The 23,247-nt window shown below is 38.1% G+C and overlaps 1 protein-coding gene across 1 annotated transcript in view; it reads left to right on the forward strand.

Moving 5' to 3' along the window:
• Positions 1-23,000, forward strand: part of LONRF1 (LON peptidase N-terminal domain and ring finger 1) — a 40,196-nt gene extending 17,196 nt beyond the window's left edge. Inside the window, exons 4-12 of the mRNA XM_028094143.2 lie at positions 6,963-7,112; positions 8,180-8,420; positions 8,518-8,614; positions 9,857-9,971; positions 12,994-13,115; positions 15,604-15,762; positions 15,865-16,027; positions 18,702-18,854; positions 21,247-23,000. Coding sequence (XP_027949944.1) covers positions 6,963-7,112; positions 8,180-8,420; positions 8,518-8,614; positions 9,857-9,971; positions 12,994-13,115; positions 15,604-15,762; positions 15,865-16,027; positions 18,702-18,854; positions 21,247-21,405 — 1,359 coding nt within the window. The 3' untranslated portion in view covers positions 21,406-23,000. The remainder of the gene's footprint in view (positions 1-6,962; positions 7,113-8,179; positions 8,421-8,517; positions 8,615-9,856; positions 9,972-12,993; positions 13,116-15,603; positions 15,763-15,864; positions 16,028-18,701; positions 18,855-21,246) is intronic.
• Positions 23,001-23,247: the final 247 nt, after the last annotated feature.

Here is a 23,247-nt window from a genome sequence, read left to right on the forward strand (position 1 = left end):
CACAGTGGCTGCACCAGTTTGCATTCCTCCCATAGTGCATAAGTGTTTCTTTTTCTCCACATCCTGGTCAACACCTTTTATTTCTTATGTTTTTGATTGTAGCCATTTGACAGGTGTGAGGTGATATCTCATTGTGGTTTTGATTCGCATTTCCCTGATGATTAGTGATGTTGAGCACCTTTTCATGAATCTGTTGTCCATCTCTCTGTCTTCTTTGGAGAAATGTCTATATATGTGCTGTCCCCATTTTATTTGGATTATTTTTGGGGGGTGGTGAGTTGTATAAGTTCTTTACATATTTTGGATATTAACCTCTTGTTGGTGTATTATTTGCAAATATCTTCTCCCATTCAGCAGGATGTCTTTTGTTCTGTTGATGGTTTCTTTCACTGTGCAGAAGCTTCTTATTTTGATGTAGTCCTGATAGTTTATTTTTGCTTTTGTTTCCCTTGCCTCAGGAGACCTACCTAGAAAAATATTGCTATGACCAGTGTCAAAGACATCATTGCCAGTGCTGTCTTCTAGGATTTTTAGTTTTAGGTCTCACATTTAGGTTTTTAATCCATTTTGGAATTTAATTTTGTGTACGGTGTAAGAAAGTGGGGGGAAAAAAGGTGGTCCAGTTTCATTCTTTTGCACGTAGCTGACTAGTTTTCCCAATACCATTTGTTGAAGAGACTTTTTCCTATTGGGTATTCTTTCCTGCTTTGTTGAAGATTGATTGACCATATAATTGTGAGTTTCTTTCTGGGTTTTCTATTATGCTCCATTAATCTATGTCTCTGTTTTTGTACCAATACTATACTGTTTTGATTACTACAACTTTGTAATATACTTGAAGTCTGGAATTGTAATGCCTCTAGCTTTGCTTTTCTTTTTCAAAATTGCTCTGGCTATTTGGGGTCTTTTATGGTTCCATACATATTTTAGGATTGTTTCCAGTTCTGTGAAAAATGGTGTTAGTATTTTGATAGGGATTGCATTAAATCTGTACATTGTTTTGGATAGTACAGACATTTTAACGTTTGTTCTGCCAGTCAGTGAGCATGGAATGTCTTTCCATTTCTTTGTGTCATCTTCAGTTTCTTTCATCCATGTTTTATAGTTTTCACAATACAGGTCTTTCACCTCTTTGGTTAGGTTTATTCCTGGTACCTTATTGTTTTTGGTGCAAATGTAAATGGGATTGTTTTCCTAATTTCCTTCTGCTGCTTCGTTATTAGTGTATAGAAGTGCAACAGATTGCTACACATTGGTTTTGTATCTTGCAACTTTACTGAATTCATTTATCAGTTCTAGTAGTTTTTTGGTGGAGTCTTTAGGGTTTTCTATAGAGGGTATTAAGTCCTGCAAATAATGAATTTTAATTCCTCCTTACCAATTTGGATGCCTTTGTACCTTTTTCTTACCTGATTGCTGTGGCTAGGACTTCCAGGACTAAGTTGCATAAAAGTGGTGAGAGTGGACATTCTTGTCTTGTTCCTGATCTTAGGTGGAAAGCTCTCAGTTTTTCACGACTGAGTATGATGTTACCTATGGGTTTTTCTTTTTTTTTTTTTTAAAGATTTTATTTATTTATTTGAGAGAAAGAATGAGAGAGAGAGAGAGAGCACATGAGAGGGGAGAGGGTCAGAGGGAGAAGCAGACTCCCCGCCGAGCAGGGAGCCCGATGTGGGACTCGATCCTGGGACTCCAGGATCATGACCTGAGCCAAAGGCAGTGGCTTAACCAACTGAGCCACCCAGGCGCCCTTAAAGATTTTATTTATTTATTTGAGAGAGAGAGAATGAGAGAGAGAGAGAGCATGAGAGGGAAGAGGGTCAGAGGGAGAAGCAGACTCCCTGCTGAGCAGGGAGCCTGATGCGGGACTCAATCCTGGGACTCCAGGATCATGACCTGAGCCGAAGGCAGTTGCTTAACCAACTGAGCCACCCAGGCGCCCACCTTTGGGTTTTTCTTATATGGCCTTTATCATGTTGAGGTATGTTCCCTCTAAACCTACTTTAAGAGGTTTTATCATGAATAGATGTTCTACCTTGTCAAATGCTTTTCCTGCCTCTATTGAAATGATCATATGGTTTTTATCCTTTCTCCTATTGATGTGATATATCACACTGATTGATTTGTAAGTATTGTCCACCCTTGCATCCAAGGAATAAATCCCATGTGGTCATGATGAATGATTTTTTTAACGTGCTGTTGGATCCTGTTTGCTAGTATTTTGTTGAGGATTTTTGCATCTGTGTTCATCAGATGCAAACTGGCCTATAGTTTTCTTTTTTTGTATTGTCTTCATCTGGTTTTGGTGTCAGGATAATGCTGACTTCATAGAATGAATTTGGAATCTGTCCTTCCTTTTGGTTTTTTGGAATAGTTGAGAATAGATATTAATTCTTAGTTAAATGTTTGGTTAGAATTCCTCTCTGAAGCCATCTGCTCCTGGACTTTCGTTTGTTGGGAGGTTTTTAATTACTGATTCAATTCATTGCTAGGAATTGGTCTGTCCAAATTTTCTGTTTCTCCCTAATGCAAGAGCCCTTGTTTTTCTTTTTAGTCTTGACATTTGTCAGTTTTATTAATGTGTTCAGTGACCCAGCTCTTAGTTCTTTGATCTTCCCTCTTTTTGTCTGTATTTCATTTATTTCTGCTGTGATCTTTATTATTTCCTTTCTTCTAGGACATTGGGCTTTGTTTTTCTTTTTTCTAGCTTCTTTAGGTATAAAGTTAGATTATTTGAGATTTTTCTTATTTCTTGAGGTAGACCCCTTAGAACATCTTTTGCTGCATCCCAAAGATTTTAGTACATTGTACTTCTGTTTTCATTTGTCTCTAGCTATTTTTTTTTTAATTTCTTATTTGATTTATTTGATGGCCCATTTGTTGTTTAGTAGCATGTTGTTTAATCTCCACATTTGGGGTTTTTTTTTTTTTTTTTCTTCTCCTTGTACGTAATCGTTAGTTTCATACCATTGTGGTTGGAGAAGATGCTTGATATGATTTCAGTATTCTTTAACTTGAGGCTTGTTTTGTGGCCTAACGTGATCTATTCTGGAAAATGTTCCATGTGCACTTGAAATGTTTGGATGCAATTTGGATGCAGTGTTCTGTATATATCTGTTAAGTTTATCTGGTCTGCTGTGTCGTTTAAGGCCAATGGTTCCTTGTTAATTTTCTGTCAGGATGATCTGTCCATTGATGTAAATGGAGTGGTGAAGTCCTTCATTATTATTGTACTACTGTCAGTTTTTCCCTTTATATTTGCTTTATATATCTTGGTGCTCCTATGTTGGGTGTGTATATATGTTTATAAATATTATGTTTTCTTGTTGGATCTTGTTTATCATTATGTAATGCCCTTCTCTATTATTGAAGTCCTCGTTTTAAAGTCTGTCTTGTCTGTTATGCATATAGCAACACCAACTTTCTTTTCATTTCCATTTGCTTGGAACATCTTTTTCCATCCATTAACTTTCAGAGTGTGTGTGTCCTTACTTGTGAAGTGAGTCTCTAGTAGGCAGCATATAGATGGATCTTATTTTCTTATCTGTTCAGCCAGCCTGCATCTTTTGATTGGAGAGTGTGGTCTACTTGCATTTAGAGTAAATCTTGATAGGTATGCGTATATTGCCATTTTGTTAATTATTTTTTGGCTGTTTTCATCATTCCTCTCTCTTCCTTTCTTCTCTTTCTCTATTAGCTTGTGGTTTTATGGCTTTCTTTAGTGTTATGCTTATTTTCTCATTTTGCATATTTACTGTCAGTTTTTGCTTTGTGGTCACCGTAAGGTTCACATATAACTTCCTTTGTATGTAATGGTCTGTTTGAGTTGATAGCAACTTAAATTTGAACACATTCCAAAACTACATTTTTTTCTCCCCCCTCACCTTTTATATTTTAAATGTCACCTTGGACATCTCTTTATTTTATGTATCTCTTAACCAATTATTGTAGTTTTAGTTAATTTTACGATTTTTGTCTTTTAATTTTCATACCTGCTTTATAAGTGATTGATCTACTTTATGTTTTCCACTGACATGTTTACTTTGATATATTTTCTTCTTATTAATTAGTTCCATTTCTTTTCAGTTCAGAGAAGTCCTTTTAACATGTCTTGTAGGGCCAGTGTAGTGTGATGTATTCCATTAGACTTTGCTTGTCTGGAACACTTTTAATCTTTTTTTCAGTTCTGAATGACAGTCTTGCTGGGTAGAGAATTCTTGGATGGAAGTTTTTTCCTTTCAGCCCTTTGACTAGGTCATGCCACTTTCTTCTGGCCTGCAAAGTTTCTGGTGATAAATCTGATGGCCTGTGGGATTTCCATTTCATATAGTAAATTTTTTCGTTTGCTGCTTTTAGGATTCTGTCTTGAAATTTTTCTTTTTCCGTTATAATGTGTCTTGGTGTGGATCTCTTTGGATTCATCTTCTTTGGAACTCTGTGCTTTCTGGACCTGGAAATTCTGTTTTCTTCCCCAGGTTAGGGAAGTTTTCTGGCCCTTTCTCTTCTCACTTTGGGACCCCAACTCAGGAATTTTTATTGGCCTGTGTTTTGCTTTTAAGTTCCAGCCTAAGTTTTGCTTATTTTCATGGTTGCTCATAGTATTGCCCCAAGTTGTTCTGCCTTAATTTTCTCAGTAATCCATATACCACTTTCCAGAGTTTGTTTTGTAGTGTGTTAGTAGATGTAAAGAAAAAAGGGAGGAGTTCTCTGGCTAAATGACTTTGGGGAACGTTGGGTTAAACCAAGTTAAACAGGTTTCTTCAGAAGTTCTCAGAGGTTTTGCTATGCTAACATGAGAGTAGCATTCAGCTTTCGTCAAACATATTCACAGAGCATCCGGAAAGACTAGAGTCTTTGAAAAAATTTTTTGGAAAGTACCCTGGTATAATCGCAGTGCCATCATGGTGCTCTCCTCAATATCCACAAAACATGACTGTTATTTATCACCTTTATAGTGTTTTTTACATTGTGGCTTTTTGTCAGAATCACCTTGGGTGCTTGGTAAGTGTAAAGATTCCTAGACTTCACCACAGACTGTTGGAATTAGAATCTCTGCATAGTTTTACAAGCACCCAGGGAGATTCTTGTGCACTTTGAAGTATGAGAACTTTGAAAATTTTCTCAGATCCCCAATGCCTCATGAATACAGCTAACATCAGTATATCCTCCATGAGGTTTGTTTGCATATACATTCTAGCCCATTGATTTAACAAAAAATTGTTCACTATTGTGTGTATTCTGTTTTACATTTCTTAGTGGTATCTCCCTGGGGACACGGCAGACTTTTTAAGGGCTTATAATTTTGCATTTTCCCTGCTACTAAATATCCTTACATTTCTGTAAATATTTAAAAATTGACCTTTAATAAGGTTAGGTGAATGCAAAACAGCTGATGCTTTGAAATATTTTTCTCCCAATATGCTGTTTGTAAATTGTGGTATATTTTACATATAATGCGTGGATTTTACAGTCCAGTCTTTTGGAAATTATACATCTGTGTAACAGCAGCCCAGTCAAGATGTAGAATATTTCCATCATGCTAGAAAGTTCAGTCATTCCCTTTTCAGCAAATCCCCTATATCTCTCCTCCCAGGCAACTACTGTTTAGATTTTTATTACCATAGAGTAGTTTTGCCTATTCTAGAACTTCATGCAAGTGAAATCCCACAACGTGTACTCTTGTGTCTGGCTTTTTTTTGCAGAACATAATAGTTTTGAGATACATCCAGCAAGTTTTTATTTTATTGTTCACTAAGCATTCCGTTGTAGAAACATACCACAATTTATGGTATTAGTTAGTAGTGATTTTCATTTGGGTCGTTACCAGTTGCTGCTGTGAACTAACATTCTTGTACCAGTCATTTTGTGGACATATTTTTCTATCTCTTTGGTAAATACCTACTGGATCTGCTGGGTTCTAGAGTACTTGAGTGTTCAATACTTTTTTTTTGAAACCAGGAGAAATGTAAAAACACAAATTTTAAAATGTTCATTAAAGGGGGTGTTGCTTGAGCTCCTACCAGATATGCACTTTTATTTACATTGAATATCTTTTTATTTACATTGTAATGATTCACGAGTAATCTCGTTTTTGTGAGTTTGAGAGATAGTACAACTGAAAAACCAAACTTCTGAATTTAGACTTTAAGAAATGCTCTGCTGTTCATTTAATACAGCTTATTTGACGATCAAAACCATTTGAGTCCTTCTCATTTCCTTCTAGCCAGGTTCTTCCCCTAACTTAACTACCGTTTTTTTGTTGTTGTTGTTATTGGGTTTTTTTTTTTTTTTTTTAGCGTTTAGATGTGTAGATGTATTCCCGATAGAAGCACCCAGAAATTGTAATACAGTAGCTGCCTTTCAGGTTAATCCCCGCTATATGGGACAGCTGCCATACGGTGCTCCCATCCCAGAGCTGGGCAGTGGTAGCTGCCCATGCAGGTTTCTTGTTCAGTGAGAAGCTAAATTCAGTATAAACACGTGGAATTTTAAGAGTGTTGTAGTTAGACAAGTTCTTTAGTTCACTTAAACACTTTTTAAGTCCAGCCTCACAATCTACTTTGAGGTGGGAGAACTGTGAACCATTTTGACAGGATAGGACTCACTAAAGTTCAGAGGTAAATATTTTCTACTTCTCTTAAGAGCTCTTCTTTTTACAATCCTTCATTAAAAAGTCAGTTTTTATTTTGGGTACCTTCTTAGCTTAGTCGTCTAGCTGCTCTGATGCCTGCCCTTTGAATTATTTCTTTGAGGTGATCTGACCCCCATTTAAGGCACACCTTGGTATTACAAGACTTTTGGGATGATTTGGCAGTTCTGCTTATTACTTAATGTCTTCTTCCTCTGCTCATTAAAAACAATGCTATGAATTTTCTAAAATTTTGTAAATATTAGATAACTTTAAAGTATCAGTAGCCAAATATTTTATATTTTCCATTACTTTTATAATATTTCTTTTACAGATTTTATGTGATTTATTATCACCTGAGAACTTAAAAGAAGGCCTGAAGGACTCTTCCTGGAGCTCTTTGCCATGTAGTAAAAACAAACATTTTGGTTTTCCTTCAGTAACGGAAGAGTCTCACTCTGCCAGTGAGCTTAGTCCAGAGCAGGTAAGGGGTGAGAAAAGATTTTCATGGGTTTAGTCCATCTGGTTCTTTACACATTATGATTTTCACTTTCTTCGTTTGGAGCACTAGAATCTATTTAGGCACTTTTTTTTTTTTTTTGCTAGTGATTTTTTTTTTATTATATTATGTTAATCACCATACATTATATCATTAGTTTTTGATGTAGTGTTCCATGATTCATTGTTTGCATATAACACCCAGTGCTCCATGCAGTACGTGCCCTCTTTAACACCCATCACCAGGCTAACCCATCCCCCCCCCCCGCCCGCCTAGAGTCCTGTTTGTTTTTCAGAGTCCATAGTCTCTCATGGTTCGTCTCCCCCTCCGATCCCCCCCTTCATCCTTCCCCTCCTGCTGTCTTCTTTTTTTTTTTTTTTAACATAAAATGTATTATTTGTTTCAGGGGTACAGGTCTGTGATTCAACAGTCTTACACCTATTAAGCATTGTCTTAATTAGATTTTATCTGTAGCCTTTTATTTTACACTTTTATGTAAAATATTTGTTCATTAATCACAATTTTTTTTAAAGATTTTATTTATTTATGTGAGAGAGAGAGAATGAGAGATAGAGAGCACGAGAGGGAAGAGGGTCAGAGGGAGAAGCAGACTCCCTGCCAAGCAGGGAGCCCGATGTGGGACTCGATCCCGGGAATCCAGGATCATGACCTGAGCCAAAGGCAGTCGCTCAACCAACTGAGCCACCCAGGTGCCCCATTAATCACAATTTTAGTTCACCCGGCATATCAGAAAACTTTGTCTTGTGGAAAATATAGAACATGGTATTTATTTTAGTTGCCCTGGTTGGAACAAGTATATTAGCATAACTGCGTAAACCTCATTGTAACATATCAGGTTGACTTCTAGGGCTACATAATTACTGGCAAAAGTCATTTATTTATCAGGGTTTTAGAATTAAAAGTTGGTGTTCTTAACTGAACAGTAAAATGAACCTTATGAGACACTGGAATTTCATTTCAGTTGATTCTTGGTGAGAGCAATAAAGAATAGTGAAGAAATACAGACACCCTTGTTTATTATATTTTTGTAGAACGAAGAGGTACCAGAGGTCACGTCAGAGCTTATCAGAGGAAGCCTAAACCGTGCTTGGTCAGCACAGGCTATACATTCAACAGAAATGCCTGCCAGAGAGGACTGTTTAAAAAGAGTGTCCTCAGAACCTTTACTCTCTGTTCAAGAAAAAGGTGCTCTGCTGAAAAGAAAATTGTCTCTTTTAGACCAGGATGTGATTGTAGATGAAGATGGAAGAAATAAGCTTAAAAAACAAGGAGGTAAAAATGTCACTACAGTCATAGAGAACACATTTACTTGTTTAGAATGGTCTTTAAACTTTTTCCTAAAGATAGTCCTGTCTCTTTGTTTTAATAGAAACTCGCAATGAAGTCTGTACATTTTCATTAACTTCTGGTCACATCCCAGAAGAATTAATTGATGTCTCAGATTTTGAGTGTTCTCTCTGCATGAGGTAAGTATGTAAAGTTTCATAAATGAGGAATATTTTATATTAATAAAATAGAGAGTAGATAAAGGTAATCTAATAGGCATTGTAAAGTGACAGAATACTGGACTAAATCAAAACATAGAAATACCTTGCACATCTTGGGCAAATATCTTAATCTCTGAACGCTCTCGATTTTTCCTGCTTAGAAAGTGGGGTCAGTATTTGCATAGCCTACGTTGCAGGTGGTGTAAGAATCACGTGACTTAAATATAAAAAAGTGTCTAGGAAATTGGAAAGTACTGTGGAAGGTACACATATTACTGAAATGTAGATACATCCATGGTTTCAGATTTGGGTCAAAATTCTAACAACATGGTTGTGTGTATATGATTCTGTCTTGTTTTTATATCTTAACTATAAAATCCTTTTTAAGTAGAATTGGATAAAGATTTCCATTATGCAGAATGCCTATAATTCTAGAAGACCAATAGTTTTGAAAGAACATTTTCCACCTAAGTTGTGGTGGAGTCAAGGGAACAGTGCATGAAGAGTCAGGAGACCTGGTACGGGCCACATCAGGCTGGTAGGAATTAGCTGAGTTCCGAGCAGGTCCCCTACCTCTGCGCCTTGGCTTCTTCATCTGTGAGGCGAGGGCAGGAGGCCAGATGACTTCTCAAGTACCTATGTATCTAACAATACTTCTAGGAAATTCAAAAGTATCATGTTTCAGGAAAGAATTAGAGTGTAAGTAAAATCAGTTTTTTTCTATATTGTTTATTACATATGGTGTTAAGTCTAATATTTAAGATCCAACTGTAAGGTTTATTGGGTTATTCTTTTTAATGAATTTTCCATAATAAGGCTTTTATAAGCATATTAAGAAGCCATTTTAAAGTGATGATAAAATAAGAATCTATACAACTAATAATTGTGAATATTTTGCATTATTTCTTTTGCACATAGTCTCCGAAATCTCGTATTTTACATTTATTGTACTTCTCAGTTTGGACCAGCCACATTTCCAGTGCTCAGTAGCCCCATGTGGTGAGTGGCTGTTCCATTAGTCACTATAGTTTTAGGCCCTTGGCAGGGCACCCCTGTTGATGAGAACTTTTAAAAGGTTCAGGAGGGCATAATTACATTTGTCACTGCCCCTTCCTTCCTCTCCTGCCCACTAGACCCTCCTTCCAAATAATGGTTCCATTATTCGCTTTTTCCAGTGGATAGTTTAATGTGTAAACTAACAGGTATTTTGGTTGATTTCAGGTTGTTTTTTGAGCCAGTAACAACCCCTTGTGGACACTCATTCTGTAAGAATTGCCTTGAGCGTTGTTTAGATCATACACCGTACTGTCCTCTTTGCAAAGAAAGCTTAAAAGAGGTAAACATTTTATATTTATCTGTTTATTGTTCTTAAGCTTGGCAACATTGATTTCTATTTGGCCACAGAAATAGTGATTATCATGTTCAGAATAAGTTACATTATGTATGCTACGTGACCAAGAAGGATAACGCTTCATTACACAAATGCTAGTGCTGGAGAAATGTGAGTTTAGAGAGCACAGGGGAAAGTAGGGTGGTCCTGGAGGCCAAGCCCCATGTACTTATTTATTTATTTATTTATTTTTTTTTTTAAAGATTTTATTTATTTATTTAACAGAGAGAGAGAGAACAAGTAGGCAGAGAGGCAGGCAGAGGGAGAGGGAGAAGCAGGCTCCCCACGGAGCAGGGAGCCCAATGCGGGGCTCGATCCCAGGACCCCGGGATCATGACCTGAGCCGAAGGCAGCTGCTTAACCAGCTGAGCCACCCAGGCGCCCCCTTTATTTATTTTTAACAAGGTGGGGGATGGCCAAGTACCTGGTCTAGAATTGGTTCCATTTTAATGATGACAGTATTGGGGAAACCCAACTGCCCTGTCTTCCACCCTTAATAATAGCCTAGATTTCAGCCTTAGGCCTACCCCCTTAAGGTATGGACCAACTCTGTCCAATAGAATTTTTTGCATTGATGGAAATGCTCTATATCTGTGCTGTCCAACATGGTAGCCACTAGCCACATGTGGTAATGAAGCACTTGAAATGTGGCTAGTGCAACTGAGGAACTGTATTTTAATTAATTCTCATGTAAGTGTTCACATGTGACTGGTGGCTACTCACTGGTGGCTACTCTTTGGGCAGCCCAGCTCTAGAAAGTGGTATACTGGACAGAAGAGAGGGAGGCACAGCTTCCTACACCCCTTGTATAGTCAGTGGTCAATGCTAGTAACCTGTGTTAGGGAAATAGCTAGATCTCAGGTGCATATCTTCTGTAACCAGTGGGAAGACAGTATTCTCCCAGTCCTGCTTGGGTGACTGGAGCCCCCGTAAGGTGAGGTAAGCTCCAACTGCAAGGATAGCATTGATCAGGGAGAGTGATCCGGTCTCTGTGGGTGACAGGATTGCTTAAAGAAAAAAGTGCCTTCCAAATAATGAAAAATTGATAAGACATTTTGCAATTGAATTTACATAGTTATTTCCTATGTAGAAAATACAGCTCTGTACAGATACCATAATAGCATATGTGTATTATTACATTTGATATGGGTCTTACATAACAAGCCAGTATGTAAGACATAAAACCATGTACAGAATTTTCACAAAGAGTTTGTTAGTTACATTTCAGCTGATATACTTTCAGGTGAAGTACTCTAATCATGCTGTTTTTCCTGTGTTTCCAGGTTTTTAGATACTCTGTAGTATATTTATTATGTTTTTTCTCAAGTTAGTAATTAGATACATGGCTTTAAATGTAGAGATAGCTCACCTTAAAAAAATGTCTAGAGTTTGAAGGAAAACAAAATAAGCATATTATTTAAAAATACAATTAACATCCTGTTTGAAAATAACTTTTTCCTGTGTCCTAAAGATACCCTGTATAATAGGTAAAATCTAATATATGTTTTAAAGAACAAATCGATGTGCTGTATAGTTTTACACTTTTCCTACTTGTTATTTTGTTTTGCTCATTTTTTCATTTGAATGTATTTTAAAGATAGGATTTTTATAGCAGAATAGTCCATTGGTTTAACATTTCCCTAATGTTGAGTATGTAAGTGGTGGGTTTTTTTTTTTTATATATATACTATGCTTTGCATCTTTGTTTCCTTAGGATAAAATTTCTGGAAGGTTGAATTACTAATCAAAAGTCGTATATTCATAAGACTCAAAACCAATTGCCACGTTGCCTAGGTCCCCCAGAAATATTGTACAAATTTAGATTCCTCTCGGTAATGTAAGAGAGGTTGTATTTCCCCAAATTTAATACATGAGTATTACACTATATATTATTATATAGAATATGTAGCCTCATGGTTTTCAAAATGTGTTCCCCTTCCCCTGGGAACTTGTTAGAAATACAAATTCTCAGACCCTACTCCAGAGCCACTAAATCAGAAGCTCTGGGCTAGGGCTCAGCAATCTGCATTTTAACAAGCCCTGATTGATGCTAAAGTTTGACAACCACTCCTATTACCCGTTTCCCAACCCCTCACATTCCCTCTTCCTCCTCCTCTGTTCTTCATCGGATAATGGCAAACCCTTATTTTTGCTGCATCTGCAGATTAAAAGTATGGCTTCTCTTTATCTTGTGATTGTCTCCCAAGAGTTGTTCCTCGCTAGTTTTAAGAAATTTATATTGGTCATTGTTCCAAAATTCTGTACACACACTCTGACTTAGTCCCCAGCCTTAGGCAGTTTTTATCTGCAGAAATAGAATGTCTCCTTGTCCATGTAATATAATACAGTGCAGGGTGTGATAACTGCCTTTTACGTGGTAAAGGCGGTAAAAATGGGCTTTGTGGGAGACAGAAAAATAGTTAAGGCAGACTTTGTGGAAAAGGTAAAGTTGGAGCCAGACCTTGCAGGATAGGCAGGCTTCTCGGAGGGAGAGGGGTGGCTTTTAGCAGTTTTTCCCGAGTGTTGAGGGAGTAGTACAAATATACCATTTTATATAGAGTGGGGGGCTGAGTGATAGCAAGTGACAGTGGAAGGAAAATCTGAAAGAAAAATGATCTGAAAACTCTGCCACTGAAATCAGGAACCAAAAAGGGAATAGTTTTGCTTGTGAGGAGCGGGCAGGGCAGGCCTGACTGTTAAGAAGGAATCTGTGGCCACAGCCAGACCAGGGTCTTGTGCACAGGGCGCAGTTTCTGCTGCAGCCGTGTAGCCTGAATGGTCTTGGACACAGCCTGGGCAGGTGGACCTGTTTAGCGCCATCCATTGTCATCTTCCTTCCCCCTCACCCATTCATTCAGAATCGACTGTGTAAATATGTAATTAAGGCTTTACTCTATTCAGTTCAACTGTTTTGCCTGTTTTATACCGTAGGAAAAGCACTGGAATGTAAAATAATATTGTCTTTTAGTATCTAGCAGATAGGAGGTACTGTGTCACACAGCTGTTGGAAGAATTGATAGTGAAGTATCTGCCTGATGAGCTGTCTGAGAGAAAAAAAATATATGATGAAGAAACTGCTGAGCTCTCACAGTAAGTTTCTTCTCATAAAGTTAATGTAATCCCCGCCCTTTGACCCAGTAAGGAGAGACCTCCTCCCAGCAAGCTGGATCCTGTCTGGAGTTCAACCCAGTCTAGCCAAAGGCGTATTTTAAACAAATCCTGGTCAGCTAACCCCCTCTCCTCAACAGACAGAAGTCTTTAGAAGTTTCTTTGGTAACTTCCAGATCTTCCACTGGAGGTTGTCGACTCAACTCTGCCCCAAGCAGGTTTTTAGGCAGAGGGGGTATTTCCTACAGTGACTTCAAGGCAGTGGACTGGGAACGGAGCCCTCAACTACCTTCGTTCCCCCTAAGGCAGGGCAAGAAGGGGGTTGAGGAGAAATGGCCTGATTGGCAGGCACGGTAGCCAATTAGAGGCCAGGAAGGGGGTGGGACCTTGAGGCCTGAGTCTGAAATTGGAGTGATTTAGGGGCCAAATTCTCAATTAGTGAAGATTGTTGAGTGGTAGCAGATTAAGTTAGTGTCAGGAGGGAACTTGGGGATAGAGTGGTACCGCTGCTGTAGACCCCTCTAAAGAGCGAGCACACAAAGGCTGGTCGGGGCTGGGTAGATTGGACCTGCTTGTGTTCTGTATTCTTTCTTCCTTGTCCTCTTACGTTCTTTTCCCTTCGTGTCTTTCCCTCTTGCTCCAGTCACACGAGTCTCTCTCAATTTCTTTCCTAGGTGTTTAATTTCTTAACTCTTTTTCTTTCACTCTAAAAGAACAGAATTGCAATTTTCACATGCTGTTTTTACTTAATACCCTTTGTTTCCATTACGTCTCAAAATACATTTTTTCTTACTTTCTAAGAAAAAACTGTGCTTGCAAACTTAGTACGTGTCCACTGACTGTCTTCACTGGGCCAGTGGCCTTCCACAGACGAACGATTTCCAATCTTCTCTTTACCGAAATGGATACTGATTTGTCTTCCATGGGTTTTATTGTATGATTTTAGGATAGAAAATATTCTGATATGAGGATTATGAACCTTTTTGATCAACACTGCAAAAAGCTGGATATAAGAAAGCCTCAGATACATTTTTGAAATTTTAAATATAGTGACACAACCAGACTCGGCAGAAGAGTGGAATCTTCCAATGAGAGATGAAGTAGTCACGGGAGGGGGGCTGAGTGTGATGCAGGGAAGTTGGAGGGAGTCTTGCTGCTTTTTTTTAAAGGCTGTTTTTTTAAAAAGGTAGCTCATCCCCTGGTACTTAAAAGTTTTCCTAATTAATAGGTATACTGTTTGTCAACATAAGAGCTGAAAGAAAACCAAATAGGGTGCTCAGTGATGGTAGAACACACATTTTTAAAAGAGGAACTAGCACTTGTATTATGAAATATTACTTTTACATAATTATGTCTTTTTGAAAAAAACCTAGAAAATACTGCAAATGAGCCTGTAAGGGGAGGGGAGGAGGGAGGTCACAATCTATAAATACATTTTAAACAAAAACGGGATCATTTTATTCATGTTAGTCTATAATCTCCTTATTTTGTTCCAAGTCAACACGTATAGATCTTTTTTTTTTTAAAGATTTTATTTATTTATTTGAGAGAGAGAGAGAATGAGAGATAGAAAGCACGAGAGGGAAGAGGGTCAGAGGGAGAAGCAGACTCCCTGCCGAGCAGGAAGCCCGATGTGGGACTTGATCCCGGGACTCCAGGATCATGACCCGAGCCGAAGGCAGTCGCTTAACCAACTGAGCCACTCAGGCGCCCAACACGTATAGATCTTTTAATGAAAACACAGTGTTTCATTTTGTGTTTATGTCTATTTTACTAGTCCCCTCTTCTAAGTTTTGGTTACTGTATACAATGTTACAGTAAACAGTCTTAAAGTGCTTATAGAATTATTTCTAGAAGTTCAAAGGATATGAACTTTTTAGTCTTTGACGCATGCAGCCAGATTCTTCTTCAGCATGGTTGTACGGTTTCAAACCACTCTCCACACTGCCAGTTTTTCCCACAAGCTTGCCAGAACTGGGCGTTGCCTTTATCCTTCTTATTTCCTGCCAATCTGGCAGTGAAAATTAGTTACTGAGTTATCTGTTTTTTGATAGTGCATTAAAATATTTTCAAATGCACTAAGAATCTTAAAGATTTGCTTTTTGTCTATTGTGGGAGCTCATTTTTCCTTCTCTAAGAGTATTTTATGCACAAAAGATTAACTGTTATGTTACATATATTTTAAAGATTTTTAATACAAAATACTAATTATACTGTTTATTTGTAAAGATAATTTAGTTCTATATAATCTGGTATCTTAAATTCAGATTTACTTTTATAAGAGGATCACAGATTTTTAGTATTAATATTGCATCTGTGTGAGCTTAATGAAGGAGATGCTGATTCTTGTTCTTGGCAAAAATAAAAATCACCTCATTTAGAGCTAATTTTTTATGTTAATTTATAACGTTGCAAGCTTCACTCATTTTAATGTTCTGATGTGTGATAATGAAACTTCTTTGTTCTTCAGCTTGACCAAGAATGTTCCAATATTTGTTTGCACTATGGCCTACCCCACTGTGCCTTGCCCTCTTCATGTATTTGAGCCAAGATACAGATTGATGATACGAAGAAGTATACAGACGGGAACCAAACAGTTTGGGATGTGTGTCACTGATACACAAAATAGGTATGCTTTTTTTGTACGTAAATATTTTTGTTTATATTTGAATATTGAGACCTTGCATGCTTGTTGCTTGAACTTTGATATTAATCAGAATTTCTCTTTTAGTTTTGCAGATTATGGTTGTATGTTACAAATTAGGAATGTACATTTCTTACCTGATGGAAGGTCTGTGGTTGATACAGTTGGAGGAAAGCGGTTTAGGGTTTTAAAAAGAGGAATGAAAGATGGATATTGCACTGCAGACATTGAATATCTGGAAGATGTTAAGGTATGAAAAAATGCTTTTTTAGCACACTCTGGTGTACTCTGCCCTAGGCACTGTACAGGCATATAGGCTGGTATTTTTCCAGGCACATAAAACAGTTCTTCCTATCAGAGATCCTCACTGCTACTTAAACAGATTAGCTCCAGGTTACCTTTTGCTTATCTTGCTCTTACTCACTGAGAGTTCCAGGCAAACTTGGGTGTCCAGAATGTAGATCTTCATTTCTACAGGCTCTACACCCAGCATGGTCCTAGAAGGATGTGGACATGGTGAGCACTTAACAGCAGTTGATTGAACTTTCAACCCATCTAAATTATGAAAGCTGCTAATCCCTGCCCTTTTTAATTAAATTTAGTAGCCAAAAGTGATACAATCAGCAGATTGAAATGTGACATAAATGTAAATACAAAATCCTTTAAAAACTGTTCTATATGTGTGTGACATAACCTTAATGATAAAAGAGACACAGTTGGGTGATGTGTTCAAAGTCTAGGACATCACTGAGAAAGTACCATCACTATACTTATTGGTGATAGCTTACCTGGGGAGATTTGTTGTGATAACCTTCTTAGACAGGGTTAATGTGGCTCTGTGATGTTTCCAGTATCTAATTCACCATCTGCAATTAGTTTAGGTACCAAACTAAAGGCAGTTTCGTTTGGAAGGACATTCTAAAACCATTGATCTCATGCTCCCACTGTTCATAGACTTATTTGGGCCCTTCATTTTAATCGTTTATTGAATGCTCGCATTAGGCACTTCTACAAACGTAAGCTCATTGAATTTTCAAAACTCAGCTAGCAGATGAGGAAGGTAAAAAAATGTTAATTTGCCTAAGATCCTATGGGTAGAGTAATAAAAATGACTTAAAGCGAGCGCTCTAGCTCCCAGGTGCTGTGCTTTATCATTATGCTCTCTTGCCTCTCTGGTAAACTCAGTCTGATATCGCCTGTCCTATCTTATTATTAAGATGCTATGGGGACACTTTTCTTTTGGCCTATGGCACAAAGTATTGTGTGAGTTGAAATTCTGAGCCGATTGATATTGTCTGTGCCTCAGGAATGCTTGGTTAATGGAATCATGTGCTAAAGGCAATATTCTTTGTAAAAGTAATGCCCCATTTTAGCTTTTTGTAAGTTTACATCTTCACATTTGGATTTGATAACAAAATCCCTTGAGTATATGGCTAACCCTATGACTATATATAAATATGGGACAACAGAATAGCATATTGAAAGCATTATGGATTTGATGTTTAGAAACAGTTCTCTGTAGTCTTGGGAATGTCTAATAATTTTTCCTCATCTTAATGCCTCATCTATATAATGATTTCTTGTCTCTTCTGGAAAAGCTTCTCAATTTTCTTTTTTTCCTTAGTGTAGTATTTCTGTTTTCTGTGACTTCTACTGAAGTCTTAAAGTTCTGCTTGCTTTTAGCCAGCTCTGTTTTCCATCTCAGGCACTTAGCCTTTTTGTCATTTCTTGTTTTCTGCAGCCCCTGGTTTGTTTGCTTGAATTTTGGAAAGGTGCAAAGTAGTTTTCTTTTTTAATAGTTTTAACAAGTCACAAGGTTATTTCTAGCTCCTGTCAAGACCAGTGTGTGTTAGCAGGGGACTGAATCTTACATAGTCATTCCAAGACCAGAATTCAATTGTATGGTTCCTCCACCTTTTTATTAACAGAATTTACCAGTTTAATCGTTTTTAAGTCTATAGTTCAGTGGCATTAAGTACATTCACATTGTGCAAAAAGCAGGTGCTTTTTAGTTGTATTTTTCATTTCAAATCTTTCACAAATAAAAAGTATGTTTTCAGAGTCCCTTTGTTGTTTTTATAGTGAGTCATTCTAAAAGTATGAAAGGCTGAGTCAGGCCTGGTATTTGTTCAGATGAGTTAATGTATGTGAAATTCAGCGCTCCCTGGCATGGAGCGAGTGGGATAGAAGTGTGTGCTAAAGAAATCAATGCAAGATGGAGGAGTTAATGCTCTATTTTCTCTCCCATGTTCTGTGAGGCCTCACAGGGGATCTTAGGCTTCAAGGCTGATGCATTTAATTTTGTGTTTGCAATAGTCTGCAGGGTGCAGGGAGGGATGATGGAGGTAGTCCCAGCCTTGGCCTTCACAGCAAGCACTTCATTGTGGCATAATTTATTCTCTCTTTTGATATACTGGTTTTAGTTTCTTGTTTTAATCCAGTTCCCTGGTACAAGGTGTCATTATGCTTGTTCTCCATCCTATTACTGCTTTCTGCCATGTTATCTCTGCCTTAAACTTCCCCCCAGTCTTCCCTTTTATTGCAACAACTGTATTCCTTCTTGTTCTGCCATTTTCAAAAGCCATTAATCCATAAAGACAAAAAGGAATTCCAAATTCGTGTAGACCTTTCTCCAAGAACTCACTCTCAGGAGTCCCGCCCCCAGCTGGGGGCTGTTGGGAGGGTTCTGCAGTATTGCCTTGCTTCTTCGACAAGACGGCATGGCGCTCAGCAGGTGCTGCTTTTGTCTGGCCACGGGCACTAGGTGAGGCAGAAACACATAATGTATATTGTGTAATACTCTGATCCAGCACTGAAATAGGTATTGCCTGTTTTTAAATTTATATTATTTTTTCATTTCTGTAGGGTTAGGGATAATGGACAGGAACACTAGACACAAGTCTGACTGACTGTTGTGTTTCTAGGTTGAGAATGAAGAGGACATCAAGAATCTCAGACAGCTTCATGATTTGGTATACTCACAAGCCTGCAGCTGGTTTCAGAATTTAAGAGACAGATTTCGAAGCCAAATTCTTCAGCACTTTGGCTCAATGCCTGGGAGGGAGGAAAACCTTCAGGTATGATGGCTTTGATATTGTTTCCAAAAGTCTCACTTTTTTTTTTAAATAAACTCAAATTAGTGGATTTTTAAGTTTTTGTTTTGTTTTGTTTTCCCTTTTGCACAGCATTTCCTTTGTCCCTGTTGTCTGTAAAATCATGACCATATTCTCCAGAGCAGTGGTATCCACTACAATTTGTATAGGAATGGGCAAGGACAGAGTTGTCAGCTGAGGTAGCTGTGAGCGCACAGAAGGAGAAAGCCCTTCATGGGGGATTTGCCTGAAAGAGGGATAAGGAATGAAAGGTGGAACATTCTAGTAAAATGGTACCCACCTAGTAAATCATAATTAAGAGACCTAGTTGGCCTTGGAGCCAGTCAGCTGTTCTTTGACAGTTGGGAGAGGTCTCATTTTCTGTACTTTCTAGAAGTCTTCTTTCATCTCCAACTTTTTTCCTTGCTACTTCAATTCATTTGTGTCTCTTTCCATTTAATACTTCACTCCTCAGGAAACTATTGTTTTGATGGTCTTGCTCAAGTCCTTCGGGTTTAAGTTTAATGTATAGAAGGCACTTTCTGTGCAAGCCGATCTGTGCAGTAGGTACTGTAAGACGCACAAAAAGAAGTATCCCCATTCTGGAAAATCGGATAGATCGATCCATCAAAACGCTAACTTTTAGAGCTAAGCGTTTTAATTGGGATAAAATGTTGATGGTCAGATGGTAGATTTCATAATGGAATGGCTGTAAATAAATAGATGAAGATGGACACCGCACCTCATTCTGGTTTTCAAAGGCTGGCCTAAGTCTGTCTGAATCCCAACTGAATCCTTCAACAGAACTTGAAATTCTAACATCAGACTATCTCCGAATTGAGTACTCCTTCTGTGTTCCCATCCTAGCAGTTGCCACACATTTGTTTTATCCTGGCTACCTGAATCTGATTAGACGTGATCGAAATAGCCTTTGATAATCCTAAAATCGAACAAGTATATTTAAATGTAAAATCTCAACCTTACTTTCACTGAATTATTATTCAGTCCTCTAGCACTGCTTTCTAGTAGTATTGTTGGGAGTCAGGACTTAGGAAAACAAAAGCCCCACGCTGTATAATCCAGGCGGCGGTGGGGGGGTGGTGGTGGTGGTTTATTGTAAGATGTAGAGATGACACAGCTGTTGGCAGAGCTAGAGGAGTGAAGATCAGGGACATCACTGATGGGAGATGGGGAACCTGCCACCATAGATCTCAGCCTGACACAGTGAAGCACCATCTTCTCAACAACTTCCAGAGAAGTTGCTGTAATTCTTAGGCCGATTAGGGAGGTACCCACCAGTATCAGTCTGTAGCAGGTGGTTAAGAATTCTCTAGAAGGTTTCTGCAGATCTTCCAATACTTTGCAATAGTTGGCAGAGAACAATGGTTTCTTCTCTTCCAACTTCCACATCTCACCAAAGTATGCGTCTCCTTAGCCAAGTCTAACCCAGAACCCTGTGAGGGAATGGATTCTGGGCAATGTTTCTGACTGCTCTGAAATGCAAGAGGGAGGGGGGAGTGATGCTGAGAACAGAGAGTCCACAAATACAGCAACTCTAGTTTGATTCTAGAGGGAGATTTTAGAGGGATCCCCATTGATCTCAGGAGCTCCTTTGGTCAATCTGAAACCTCGGGTTCCAATAAAAAGCAATCAAGTGTGCAATAGCAGTGGCTTAAAAATTCTTTTGTATAAATTCCAAGTTCTTTCAATAGCCACTAGATAGCCCTTGCAACATCAGAAGGACTTCTTTGCTGGAAATGTTTATTTTTCAAACAAAACTAGACGCTGAGACCTTTTCTTGTATCTTGCCTAGGATTCCACAGTGCTTTGAAGGCATTTTTAAATATCGATTAGCTTAATGCTTTAAATATGTATTTTAAGAAAGTAGTTCCCAGTTAGGACAGTTTTGTGCCTGCGGTCCATTGGGGCAGTGTCTTATTCTTTGACAGCTCAACTGCTTTTTCCCTTGCTACGTCACTCCTCATGTAATTGGAGACAACTTTCACTGTCACTGCCGGGAAGTGCTACCAGCAGCATCTTAGTGGATAGAGGTCCAACATCCTGCTGAAGAACGTTCCCACATGTCAGCAGCCCGGAACGGAGAAACCCTGCCATAAGGCAGCGCGGGGCAGAGGAAGGAAGGAAGGCTGGCCATAGAGTCAGGTCTGGGTTTCAGTCTTAGACAATTTACATTTCTGGTGTTCCGTTTCCCCATTTTATAGGGGCTTAATAGCCTTCCTAACATGCCTATTAAAAGAATTTGAGGTAGGATTGGACACATAGTAAAGTGCTCAATGAAGAGTAGCTTGTTGATTTGTTACTGTTTGTTACATAGATATGTATTTTATTAATACTATCAACTGTTGGTTATTTTTAGGCAACCCCTAATGGACCCGCATGGTGTTGGTGGCTTCTTGCAGTTCTTCCTGTAGATCCCCGATACCAGCTGTCCGTTTTGTCAATGAAGTCTTTGAAAGAACGGTTGACAAAGATACAGCACATACTGACCTATTTTTCTAGAGACCAATCTAAGTAACTAACTGCTTGGATCTTCCTTTAAAGTTACCCTAATCTGGCTGTGTTGACGGCCAGATTGTCTGCTGCCTTTTGCACATCCAGTGCTGGTTTGAGAAATGTAATGAAACCTTTCCCCCCCCTCCCCTTCAACCTCCTGAATCATGTGGTTCTTCAACTAGGACTTAGACCACTAAGAACTTGCACAGAAAAACACACACTGAATGTGTGTCAAACCTCTACATTGTGATAAAGTTGCACTATGTACCATATTCTAAAACAAAATGAGAACTGTGTGTATGTGGGGTGTGTGTGTGCGCGTGCGTGTGTGCATTTTCTCTGGCTTTAAAATTTTAAAAGAAAAAAAAAGCCATAGAGAGCAGGCCTTGCTGAGGGTTGGTTATTGCCCAAGTTTACAACAGTAGCGACACAAGTTTTTGCAAGTTGAATTCGCCTCAGATATATCTGTCCTAATGCTTCTGTTTGCACAAGTATGTAAACTATGGTATTGAGTATCTCTCTTGGTTGGAAATACTGCTCTTGCTGAACTGTCTTGACCATTGACTATGACACAGTTTCTTATTTATGTAAATACTTGCGTCCTAAAGGCCAACAGGCTTTGGATGCGGAACCTAGAGCCAGTTTTCAGGAACAATTGCAAACCTGCCATGGTACTGTGCATCTATTCATAAAACACTTAAAACTGTGAAAATATGGTTTACATTTAATTGTACATAAAGGTAAATGGAGAACTCAATTCAGTACCAGTTAGTTTGTACATTTTAGGGGGCTTTTCACATTAACTGCCCATCTATATAATTTATAGTTTGACATGATGTGTTTGTTTAAAAGAATTACATAGGCTAAACCCATTAAGGATCTGGGGGAAGAGAAGAAGCTTAATGTAGAACTAAGCTTTTAAAGTATGTTTTATTTTTTAATTCTGGTCTTGGTGCAAATGTTAGCTATGCCTTATTCATATCACAATTAGATCACCATGCTGTGACATGGTTTGTATTCATGCTGCCCTAGATACTTTTGTAATTATTTGTTGCAAACTTGTGACTGTCCCTGTTAACTTTCTTTTATGTAAGTACTTTGTAAAAGTTTCTTAAACTTTTGCTTTTGCTTATTTAATTTTGAATAAAAGCTAAATTCATAATAATTTTTTTCTTAAAATTTAGGTCAGTGTCATACTGTTTCGTGACATGAGATATAAGCTTATAGCTTTCAAAATACTTTTTTCGGTCATTTTTGACCAAACCGTGCAGTGTCTTAAGGCGGCTTTAGGCCCTAAAATAATCCTTTAAAGTACTGTTTTTCAACATTTAGAAAAGCCATGTCCCTTTAGGATAAAACACAGTTCTTCATGTTACCCCCCATTTGAGACTCCTTGATTAAACATCAGATCCCAATTTCCCAGGTAGGATTTTTCCAAATATAAATAAGTCATTGAACAGTGAATATTCTTACAAAAAATATATTCAGAAATGACTGCCTAGTGAACCATCCTTTGCCCCCACAATTACACTGAGAATTTGTGTAAAGAGTGGGCCATTCCCCAAAAGTACCTTATCAATAGTTCTGAAGTTTTAAACTTTCTTATAATAAACTATTAAATGCCTGTTGAGTAGTGTCCGGGTAGTAATATACATGAAAAGTTTACCTATAGTTCTCATATGTAGGAGAAGGAAGTAGGATTTACCTGGGCTGAATCTACATCTGCAATACGTGCACACACACACACACACACACACACACACACACACACACACACACACAAATGGGCATGAAATTATCTCTATATACATGTACATACTAACGGGAATTGATGAGTTTTATCATTTGACTCTAATTTTGTGAT

Source organism: Eumetopias jubatus, unplaced genomic scaffold, assembly GCF_037043125.1.
Source record: "Eumetopias jubatus isolate StellerSeaLion01/CBP00866 unplaced genomic scaffold, mEumJub1_p1.0 scaffold_2, whole genome shotgun sequence".
Classification (NCBI taxonomy): Eukaryota; Metazoa; Chordata; class Mammalia; order Carnivora; family Otariidae; genus Eumetopias; species Eumetopias jubatus.